This window comes from Meles meles, chromosome 5 (genome assembly GCF_922984935.1).
Source record: "Meles meles chromosome 5, mMelMel3.1 paternal haplotype, whole genome shotgun sequence".
Lineage (NCBI taxonomy): Eukaryota > Metazoa > Chordata > Mammalia > Carnivora > Mustelidae > Meles > Meles meles.
The window spans coordinates 99,953,525-99,965,650 of record NC_060070.1 but is presented as its reverse complement, the minus strand read 5'-3'; the positions used below and the strand labels follow the sequence as shown (position 1 = coordinate 99,965,650).

The following is a 12,126-nucleotide window of genomic DNA, read 5'->3' as shown; positions in this document are numbered from 1 at the left end:
GTTCCCAGCTTAATCTACTGGTTTATACTGACATCAAATTGTCATTATCAGAAAGAATCAGGCCTTTTGATTATTTCCACTAATTTATTGAACACTTAAAATTAATGAACCCCAGGCCTTTTAAATGTTCTCAGTTGGTTTGGAAGATGGAGGAGAAAGCGGTGGGGGAGGGGTGGTGGTGGAAGAAAGCCTTCATTAAAAGGACAATTTGTTTGGGTAAAGGTAAAGGAAATACATTTCATGGGTAATCTGAACTCTATTGAAAAACACATGAATTCTAGAAGCTAAGCCTTCAAAATGATGGAGAGGAAATAGGATAAGAGGTGTGCTCTGCTGACCAATGTTGGCCTCCAAAGAACATGTGGCTAAAGGGTTCCCCCCCCCAATTATTTATGTGCCAATTCTCTTGGAGCCCTCACCGCAATTAAGTTTAATCAAATAAAAGCAATCAAAATTAAATGTTGGAAATCAATTGTTAGACTAACTAACAAGGACTTCATTTTTTTATTTTGAAAATTTAGTTAGGTTGGGGGAGATTTAGCATAAAGCCATCTTTATCACATACAATTATCTTCTGTATTAAGATGCTCTTTGCCTCCCATCCAAGGTGTGGCTTTTTGTATTCAGTTTCAGGTGAAGGTCACATTCAAGTGACTCTCCAGGTGAAGGAAGGTGTGCCTCCAACTGCTTCAGGTGAGTATTAGCCCACGCACCGAATAGAAGTGCCTGGTGCAGCTGAGTTCCCTCCAGTAATAGTTCTATAGACTGCTTCCATCAAATTGTTTATGAGCAGGTAGGCACCAGCCCTAAGGCTGTCACGCCTGACAACTCCTCTGGTGTCACTGGATAGCTGGAACATGTGTCTGCCTTTCAAAGAAAGATATAAGAAGGGGGCATTTCAAAACATTGGGAAGTACGAATGAAAACATGTAAATAAGCACATTTCATAAATTATGGACCATATGTGCACACAGAAGTCCAGATCTGCACCTGGGCCATTAGGCCTCTACCAAATGGAAAGAAAAATTCAGGGTCTCTCAAAACTTTAATTGTTCCCAGTAATTTCAGGACATCAGGGTAAACAAACCCTTCCGAAAAGTCAGATGGCTCTGTGAAATCTAACTCATAAAAGCCAAATTCTCAAAGACTAAAAGACTCCTAGGCACCTTCTAATGCGTTTCATGGTTTGTTTTTGTTTATCCTGAGCCAATTTAACTATGCATTGGCGTCAGGGACAAATCTTTCCAAAGGCCAAGTTTTCCTTTGATTTCCAGTGGCATTTTTTTAAAATTAATTAATTAATTTATTTGACAGAGAGAGAGATCACAAGTAGGCAGAGAGGCAGGCAGAGAGAGAGGGGGAAGCAGGCTCTCCGCCTAGCAGAGAGCCTGATGCGGGGCTCGATCCCAGGACCCTGAGATCATGACCTGAGCAGAAGGCAGAGGCTCAACCCACTGAGCCACCCAGGCGCCCCTCCAGTGGCATTTTTGTGTTAATCAGAAAATGATCTAACTGCTCCATTTAAATTAATATGTAAATGAAGTAAAGGTGCTAGACTAAAACTTGAAGCTGGATGTACTGGTGGCTACTACTCCGTGCTTACTGCACGGGGAAGAACATGGTTCTCTGTTTTCAGAACTGTTTCTGGCCTGCCATACATGTTGTGCTTTATGTCCCCTGTCCTTCATCTCTCCTTTCTTTCAGATGGCTCATGATGCATTATTTATTGAGGGCCTCTCGTGCAAGATGCCAGAGGATATAATGAGTAATGATGTTTGACTCCATGGGGCCTTATGGTCACATGGGGATGTCGATTAAATGACTAACTAAATAATCAATGAATAGATCTCTTTTAAAATAACTGCTCCCAAGAAAAGTATCTTGCAGTTCTCTCTTCTCTGACAGTTCTGTGTTCAAATGTCCGGTTGGTTGGGTCAGTTGCCATTTGTAGAGGACATATCGGTTGGGGGTAGTTCTCATGCCCGTTCCCCTCAGAGGATACTGCATTATTTATGGGTGGCCAGTCCTCATTCAATGAGCTGTATAGTCAAGGTGCCATGCCACTCAGGACTTAGTAGGAAGATTTTTGTATTAAGGACTCTCTGGAAGGAGACTGTGTGTGGCCAGCCTCCCGGGCTTGTTAGCAGGTGTCAGTTTAACTGGAAGATGTTTCACTTGGCCTATCAATTACAACATGCTAAAGAAGCAGAAAAATTCATGGAGTTATAGAATATTAATAAGGGAAAGAACCTTACAGGCTATCCTATCCAACTACCTCATTTTACAAATAAGGAAACGGAAGCCTAGAGATTATATAGTTTACTTAGTCACACCTAGTCAGTGGTTGAACTTGGATGAGAGCTCAGGTTCCCCAACTCAGTCTGGTGTTCATTCTGCTATACCATATAAACTCTGAGATGTTCAAAGTACTTTTGGGGGCACATATTAATTTATGCCTTAGAGTCAAATTAATTGTATATAGTCAGTTTTCCTAGCTGATAAAATTTGCAACAGAAAACAATCCTAAACACAGAGATACAGAATTCATACATTACCATTCATCAGAAAGATATTTCAAACACTAATATACTTTTGAGACATTCCTTGATTCCCATGGGGGACATATGTGCTAATGTCAAAATTTAAATGTGAGTGTGTATTTTGCTTAATTAAAAGTTCTATGAAAAACAGAAAAATTATTACAGTACCAAAAATTCTTTGACAGGGGTACCTGGGTGGCTCAGTGGGTTAAGCCTCTGTCTTCGGCTCAGGTCATGACCTCAGGGTCCTGGGATCGAGCCCCGTATCGGGCTCTCTGCTCGGCGGGGAGCCTGCTTCCCCCTCTCTCTCTGCCTGCCTCTCTGCCTACTTGTGCTCTCTCTGTGTCACATAAATAAATAAAATCTTTAAAAAAAAATTCTTTGGCAAAACAACAATGGAATGATTAATGGAGTTCTAGCTATATGTTAACCCACTCAGAGATTCAGTATGAGTGTGTAATGCAGATGAGACATTTTGGGTTAGGGTGTTCTGTCGCAGACAGTCTCCTAGTTGAGTCAATTGTAGGTTTATTCTGAGTGTACAAGATGGTGCTGGACACTGTGTGCAGTTTCTATTGCACACAGGAAACTTCAGAACCAGCAGAAATTAGGGTATATATGGCCCAGTGTTGAGGAGAAGCAGAGGAGGTGGTGGTAATGTAGGTTGTTAGATGGATGCTTAGTGGCTTTGTGGGGAGGATTTATGCTAATTTGAGTCAAGAGGATATCCAGGTTTCTGAACACCCCAGTGCAGGCAGTTCATATTCTTCCAACAATGTGTTTGTCCTGGTTTCCTCTCAATATGCGTAGGGCTTTATAAAAAATGGGAGAGGGGAAAATGGACAAGGCAACCCACTTTTGGGGAAGATAAAAATTATTTCTGGAGAGCCTTTACCTCGTCGATGTTGTCTTTTCGGGGGGGGGGCTAACTGGAAATATGGCACATAGTCATATGGGGCTATGATGCTCAGATAATCTCTTCTTAAATTTGCCATCCTTTCCCCATAGATCAAAGTTTATTTCCTTTCCTCAGGTTTCTGAGAATCTGTCAGCCCTTCTTCTTTTTAAAGTCAACTCATCCCTTTCAGCATCTTCTGAACTTTGTCCCATCAATAAATGATTCGGTCTTGTGTCGTTAATCTCTCCTTTACTAGTTTCTTCTGGTCAGTGCCTCTCATTTAGAACAAAACAAAACAAAATCCATGAATTCTGAGTCTTCCTCTAGTTGATATCTCTGCTGCAAGCTTCTCAAAAGACTAGTCTCTTGATGCAGAGCCATAAAAAGCTGGGTGGATGAAGGATCAAGGTGGAGAGGACAATATTTGGTTCAGATATCAAGTTGGAGACCACCTTAAATCGTAGCTGTTGCTGAGTGACAGATCTGTAGAGGACAGCAAGGTGAGGCTTCCTCACAAATGTTGGTCCTGACCAAAATATGTGGAATCCCGTTTTAAGGTAAGACTCATTTATCTAAAGACTGGGAAGACAGGTCAAAGCCTGTATGTCTCAGATCCCTAAGGCTGTTCATTTCTCAGTGAGATTTTGGGACGGTCTGACCCATTGTCTTCCCTTCCTCACCACTGGTGCATTCCTCAATCCACTGTAATCACACTGGTTCCCATCTCAGCCATTCCACTGGTGTCACTCTCATCTGGATCATCTGTGCTCTGGGTGCTGAATTCAATAGTCACTCCTTATTCACTCTCTTATCAGAACTTCGCTATTAACAAGATCACTTCTGCCCTCTGGACATGCTCTATTTTGTAGGCTTCCAAGACATTCCTCTCTTGTGGTTCTCCTTGCACATCTCTGCTTCTTCTTTAACCCTTGTAAGCTTCTTGTTCTCTCCCCACCTTTCTATATTAGTAATAGCCACACAGAAGCCTGATATTAATTATAGAAATCTGGTAACTTTGTAAGTGACTGAAACATGTTTTCTTCTCCATGGAGTGTTCTTATTTTAAGGCAGAATGGTATAGAATGATCAAATTCATTCATAAAAACTCTTAGAACTGTCACTTTAAGATTTGGTTTGTTCAGTTAGAGATAGTTTCAGCACCGTTATAAATAAGGGTGAAGATGACAAAGTGAAGAATTTGTTTCTAACATCTGTGGTATAAAGAGGTTTGTAAGCCTGGTATGTGGATTTGAAGAGCCTGGCCATTGCCCTTTTGAAATATCACTGGAAATAAAGCATCAGAATGTCTCTTTCTGGTCTTTGTGGTCCTACTTAGTGGCCATTTCAACAAAGCTCCTACCCTATTCCAACCTGAATATTTAGAGTATAGTGTTGGAAAGAAGGCAAAATTTGGAAGAAACTGGGTATTTTCATCTTGGTGTTTGTAAAATATTTATAAAGCTCCTGAGTGAAACTTGTGCTAAGCCCATGCCTGATTCCCATGGTGTGGTGTCTATTTTGTGCTAATTAAATTGCCTAGGATTTCTACTTTACCATAATCTACATAGTTTTCAGTTATCCCCAGGCTCTAATGAGACATGATTACGAGGGAGTTGGGTTCCTGTAGACAAAGTAACAGGGTGCTCCTCAAGGTTCTGACCTCAGGCATTTTCTCCTTTCACATTGTCATCCTCTGGAGCTATCACGAACATCCTTAGAGTTTCAAATATGACTGCAAAATCCATCTCTTTGGCTCAGAGCTCTCTCCCATTCCTCAGATTCATATCTAATGCCTCCTTGCTGTATATCTCCACCTGGAGGTCTTTTCAAAGATACCCCAAATCCTTTATGGCCCAAACTGAATTCACTGATGTCTATCTTAATGGACATCTCTTCCCATTACCATGTATGTGCTGGAAACCCAGGGGTCATCTTTGGCTCTTCCATCTTAGTTACCCATCACACCTGGCTCTCTGATTATTTCTCCATCCTCATCACTTGCCGCCTTCCAGCTCTGTGGCTCAGCAACAAACTGCTTAGAGACTCTCCAGTTAATCTCTAATTTCTTGCCATTACTAATGATCATCCTTCTGTCTGGAGTATGAACCCTCACCACAGTCCCCTTTACTTTTATAGCTCCCATGCCTTTAAAATGCAGCTCAGATGTTCCCTCTCAAGGAAGACTCCCCTGGCAAGGTCTCACTTCCTCTTGTTGTCGGGTACCATTAAAACTCCCTTTAGAGTTCTATCCTCCCAATATCCATTTATGCAATGTACACACCATTGTTAGCTCCTTTCAGGCAAGAATGTCCTTTTGTTCCTTTCTCTATCCTTACTTTTTAGGAGATTTTGGTAGAGAAGGCACTCATTTTGTCTGCTTGTGAAATTAGTATAATAGATGGGATTCTGCCTCCACTCCCCAATCATGTGAGATCCCACATTGTTTGAGCTCTTGAAACTCAAAGAACGTGTGGAGTCATCTGTGAATCTTTTCATCCTCTTTTGAGAGACTCTCTCTGTCCTCCGTCTCTGTGCTAGAGATCAAATTTCAGAAAAGAACATGTGAGGCAGTTCAACATGATGTTGTGTGTGATGGATACTATGCAGTTTCCACTAGAAATTATTAGATTTATGTTATAATTCCTGATGAAAAGGCCAGTGGGTTGGTTGAAAAGAAAATGCCATTTGATCATCAGAGACAGAATCAATAAAAACCAGTTGGAACATATGAACTGTATGTAAATTACTGCAGTGAGAAGTGTCTAGATTATTTTCTTGCCTTTGATAAGCATTAAGAGCTATGAGAAGATTATACCTTTTGAATCAGTGATTCCATTGAGGTTCTATTTTAAGAAGAAATCATTGTTACCGGAAGATTTGTATAGAGATATTTAACACTGCATTACTTATAATTTTTAAAGAGAGTGGAAAGATCCTAAATACCAAACATTAAGGATCGAGTAAATGATAGACTTTTTATATGATAGAATATTATGTAGCCATTAAAATTGTGTTGACAAGGAGTTTTAACAACATTAGGAAATGCATATTAAAATGGCTAAGCTAAGTAGAAAAAGAAGTGAATATAAAATTGCATATATGATGGGATCCCAATTATATAAAAATGCTGAGAAATTCTGGAAGGAAATGCAAATAAAAGGTTAATGGCAGTTATCTCTAGGTAGTGAGATTATAGCCTATTATTATTATTTTTTTTCTATATTTGCATTTTTCAAATGTTTCATGATAAACCTATACCATATTTATATCAGGCAAAGCACAAATGTTTAATAACAAAAGTAAAACATGTTTTCCCTAGAAGTGGAAGTAATCAAAGGATTGAATAATTGTTTGCTTTATAATGATAAAATGATTTTTAGGTTATAAAATATCAAAAGGCAGCTATCTTGGGAGGTAAAAATATCATCAATATCCTAAAATAAGGATACAACTTGCAAGTTATTATATTGAACCAGATTTTCATAGTTACTTTGCTGTTACACTTTGCTGTTTTCCTTTTTGTTTTGTAGCTTCTACCTCTGCACCTGAGTTAGCTTTTGAATGGTCCCTTCCTGAAGCATGGACAGGCATTGAAGAAGGCTGGGGAGGACACAACCATACCATTCCAGGTCCTGGAGATGATGTCCTGATTTTGCCCAGTGAGTAAAACAGTATACAAATGAAATAATCACAGACAGACTAAACCAGGAAAATCCAGTTGGGGATTATTTGTCATTTAAATATATGGTACAAATAAAGAATGTGGGCAATCTTATTTGTAGGCACTTGCATCTACAACCTTCTTTTCTGAATTATTATAGGTGAATAATTTCATAATCCTATGAAATCCAGAAAAAATTACCTCAGCTAACCTTCATTAAAGGTGGAATAAATAGTCACAATACCACAAGTAGTTCTAATAATTCACTAATGGGATATTTTTCTTATGTGGCAGAGAACAGATATGCAGAAAATTTTAGTGTCCTTATGTTGGAAAGACATAAGTGTTTGGAAAGAAGCAATTTGCAAATGCTTTCTTTTCTTTTGCCTTTTGTGAATCTTTTAAATGTGGAACTTTTAAACTTTAAATATAGACTCTTTCAAATACAGAAAAAATGATGAATAAGTTCTTCTGTTGCCATGATTTTTCAAAGATGCTAGAAAGGGAAACGGATGAATTAAACAGAAAAATAAAAGTCTATGTACATACGTATGTATGTATGTATGTATGAATGTATGTATGCATGATCTGTCTGGCACTCTCTTCCCACATAGACACATATGGAGGAAGATGTTTCTTCAGATAAACAGAAACATGCACCCATACTTAAAAAATTCTTCTTTCTTTTTTAAAAAGATTTTCTTTTATTATTATTATTTTTAAGTAATTGCTACACCCAACGTGGGTCTCAAACTTACCACCCTGAGATCAAGTCACCTGCTTCACCAACTGAGCCAGTCAGGTGCCCCCAAAATTCATTTCTTAAGAACAAGGTCTTGAAACTCCAAGAAAATCTCCCTACCCTTAGAAGAAAATGTTTTTCTTTTTTTTTTTTAATTTTTTTAAAGATTTTATTTATTTATTTGACAGAGAGAGAGATCATAAGTAGGCAGAGAGGCAGGCAGAGAGAGAGGGGGAAGCAGGCTCCCTGCGGAGCAGAGAGCCCGACACGGGGCTCGATCTCAGGACCCTGAGATCATGACCTGAGCCGAAGGCAGCGGCTTAATCCACTGAGCCACCCAGGAGCCCCAAGAAAATGTTTTTCAAAGAACAAATATATTCTCCCTAAAAGACCTAATTTCATTTATGGCTCAGTTTGAACTTCCTAAGGTAATATTGAATTTTAAAAAATACTGCCAAAAGAACTTTGGGTCATCTGCAAAGTGCTAATAATGATAATATTCAACGTTCATTGACAGCTAACAATAGGGCAGGAATGGTTCTCCACATGTTAACTAATTCAACCCTGACAAGAACTTCTTTGTGATATAAGTGATATTATCATCCTTATTTTTTTAGAGCTTTCTTTCTTTCTTTATTTATTTGAATGCACACTTGAGCTGGGAGGAGGGGCAGAGGGAGGAGCAGGCCCCCCAGTGGGTGGGAAGTCTGAGATCCCAGGACCCTGAGACCATGAGTGGATCCAAAGGCAGACACTGGGCCGCTGAGCCACCCAGATGCCCCTATCATGCCTATTTTTACTGACCAGGAAACAGAGGCCTAGGACAGGTAAGTCACTTGCCCAGATTCCTGCAGTTTGAAGTTCAGCGCTCAGGACTTAACCCAGGCAGTCTTACTTGAAGGCCTTATTCTTAACCCATCAAACGCATTCCCTTTCTGAAAGGATGAAGAGGGAATGAAAAAGAATAGTTGTGTTGCCTGTTTTATTTAGGATAAAAAAATGAAGGCAGAATGATTAAAACACGGTAAGCACCTCTGGGCATGGGGGTGTGCTAGTAGAGCTGTGCAGAGAGAGATGAGGGATAAGGAGAGGGTGGGCTGACCAGTAGGAACTTCAACTATTATTATCATCCAACTCCCCTATCATCCACCTCTTTCAATGGAGAATGTAACTTTTTGAATAAACAAGCTCATGAGTCATTCCCACATGGAAGGGAATAATCTGTTCTGTCTCAGCCATTTCTTTGATGAATGTAGCTAGCGGACTGGCCCTGGGCTATGGTTTTTCCCACTGAGCAAGCTGTTTCCCCCCACCCCATGCAGGAAGCAAGTGAAGCTTTTGAATGTTGCCAAGCTTTTTGTATCCTTTGGGACCTTTATGCTGAGAGAGGAGTTGTCTTAGCTATCTCGCTGGGCACTGCAGTTGACTGTATCGTCCTGACTTTGGGGAGCCCCCAGCATTGTCTGTCATGCTTCCTTTGTTTGTGCGTGGTCATTCATAAGACGGGCCTGAATTCTCCATGAAGCTGCTCTTAAGTAGCACAAACTAGATAGATAGATAGATAGATAGATGGATGGATGGATAAAATAGCACAGATCAGTGCTTTGGGAAAAAGTGGGGGCAGGAGGGGAGAGGCCCAAGCACTGGCTGTGTAAAGTATCTTTCTTATTTCGAGAATCAGAGACATTAAGATTTTTTAACCATGCAGTTATTGTTCATTATTTCTGGTTTCCAAATGGAAAGACAAGTGAATGAAAACGGATGTGTAATATGTAATAGATGAAGTCCTTGTTGTTCTGTTGCCTTTTTTTCCATCTCTTATAATTATGCTCTCTTTTAACTCCAACAAACCATCTTACAGTGGCCAACATTTTAATCTGTTGTTCTGTTCCATTTGGGGTCTCACGTAGGAGGTTTTCTGGCTTACTTTTCCTTTCAGGTTTTTGGCAAACCCTGATATCTTGACTTTTGATGGACTTTAGGTTAGATTCATCTTATCTTCCTACTTGTGGTTTTGTATTCTCGACTTTTGCCTAGCTCTCCTGGTTTCACTCATTCTCAGTCTTCATTGAATCAAGTAAGTTTGTTCACCCAAGTGTGACCCAAAATAGACAAACAAATACTGCTTGACTGAAGTGTACAATCTCAGTGCTGCCACCCACAATTTAATATTAGAATTAAATCTTTTGAGTTTGATGGGTCTGATACAGCACAACTGTAAGACTGTGCAGGTCTGTGAAAAATAATGTCTTCTCCTTTGAGCAGATACCTACGAATTAAGATTTTTATGATGATGGCTGTTGACGATGATAGCAACAGATATAATTTGAGTGTTGGTGTGTGCCCTGCACTCTACATGTTCTATATGGATTTTCACAATTAATTCTCACAACCAGTTTATGAGTGAATCCTACTGTTGTCCTCTGTTTCATAGTTGAGGAATCCAAGACACAGAGAGGTTAAGTAACTTGCCCAAGTTTCATCCAACTAGTAAATCAAGAGGCTGGGGCAGGAAATCAGTTTAATTTCAGAGCCCTCTTTATAGTGTTATTTAAAAGAAAAAAAAAATAAAACAAAACTCACCATCATCCCTGCCTGTTCTGATTCATCCAAATCAGATTGCCTATTATACAGGATTTAAACTTCTCTGCTTATTGTTCATATTGTCTCCTTCACTTGGAATTAAAAAGGAAAAAAATAACCCAACTATCTATTGAGTACCTAGCATATGTGAGATCCTGGAAGAATTCAATCTTACCACATCCCCATTAGGTACAGACACTTGGGGAAACTGGCGAAACTTCCCAAAGAGGTATCTGATGTAACGAGCCTTTAGTAAAAGCGTGTGCTTTACATCAGGCAGCAAATGTAGTTGTATATTCCAATTCAGTTTAGCCAACGTTTACTGAACACTCACTGTGTTTGAGGCACTGTACCAGGTGCTGCTGACGTGGGCCTCCAAAGGCAAGTCAGATACACCATGACCTAGAATAGCTAGGGATTTAGCTGGGTCAATAAAACACAGGATACATAATAATAGAACAAACAACTGGAATCAGCAATAAAAGTGTTTTGAATCAAAATGTCTCCAGTGAATGGAAGAGAGACAGCCTCATGGTGGAAGAGGACCTTGAAAAATGGAGTAGGGATCTGAGGGGCCGTTAAGAGACACAAAGACCTATTGGGGAGTTAGTGATGCTTCGGGAGATGAGGACGGGCTGTTGACTAGGATAAACCTGGGTTCACATTTGTATTTTGACATTGACCCATTGTGTGGCATTGGACGAGTTTTAAACTTCTCTGACCCTCATCTGTAAAACGAGGGCTGTAATTAATATGGATGTCATGGTGTTAAAAAGATGAAATGAGATAATGTCAGTACACATGACCACTGCATAGAGTATGGGCAGTAATGGAATTAGGGATGAAAGCCGTGATTTTTAATGTATCAGGTGCTCTTTTCCTTCATTTTTCCATCTGGCTGCCCCCATTGGCCTCTGGTATTAGCGACACTTTGTATTTGCTTTCCAATGGCTTATTATTTAATTTTCACAACATCCTTGGGAGCTAAATAGGTAATAACTATTATTACAGTAAAAACCCATTTTTACATAATACGATTTTAATGGAACTGCTGATTTTACAAAATGAAAGTGACTGGTAAAGAAGATTTAAGTGATACTTTTGAACCTCTAATATAATTTTATGGTGTTTTGTGTATTTTAATTCATTAATAAAGGAAACGTGTAGAACATTCCCATCATTATTCAAATAGAATAGCATAATTTTTCAATAAAATTCTTAGGGTAAATTGCCTATTTCCATTTTCTGGGAAATCAATTTTATGGAATGACCTCAGACCCATCCTATTCCATAAAAATAGGACTTTACTGTACTAATAAAAGATATCACTATCTTAAGTATGGTACCATTTTCCTCCAAGGCGTTCTGTCTTTATAGACATTGGATTTTGAAAGAGCTGTAAATTCTTCTCGGTGGTATTATATGGAGTAAGCTAAGGTAATCATGAAGAATTTGCTTTGCATTTTAGTTTATGATAACATTGCTTCCCACAAACAAGTATATCTGATTGTCTTTGCCTCCTAAATATGAAAGAATTGGTATAAATGCATTCTAGACATCTTACAGAGTGGAAACTAGTTCTATCTGCCATATTATACAAATTACACTTTCGCAAGGATGAACGGTCAATGGGTGAAACAGTCCTGCTAACCCTGTACTTCACGTTTTGTCCTGAAATGACCTGAGAGGATTTGTATATGAT

General features: G+C 39.3%; 1 protein-coding gene across 1 annotated transcript in view; it reads left to right on the top strand.

The window, feature by feature from the left end:
• The window catches only part of LOC123941759 (fibrocystin), a 361,193-nt gene that overhangs the window by 239,440 nt on the left and 109,627 nt on the right, over nucleotides 1-12,126 (top strand). The window contains exons 51-52 of the mRNA XM_046005454.1: nucleotides 628-693; nucleotides 6,969-7,097. Of these exons, the coding sequence (XP_045861410.1) occupies nucleotides 628-693; nucleotides 6,969-7,097 (195 nt within the window). The remainder of the gene's footprint in view (nucleotides 1-627; nucleotides 694-6,968; nucleotides 7,098-12,126) is intronic.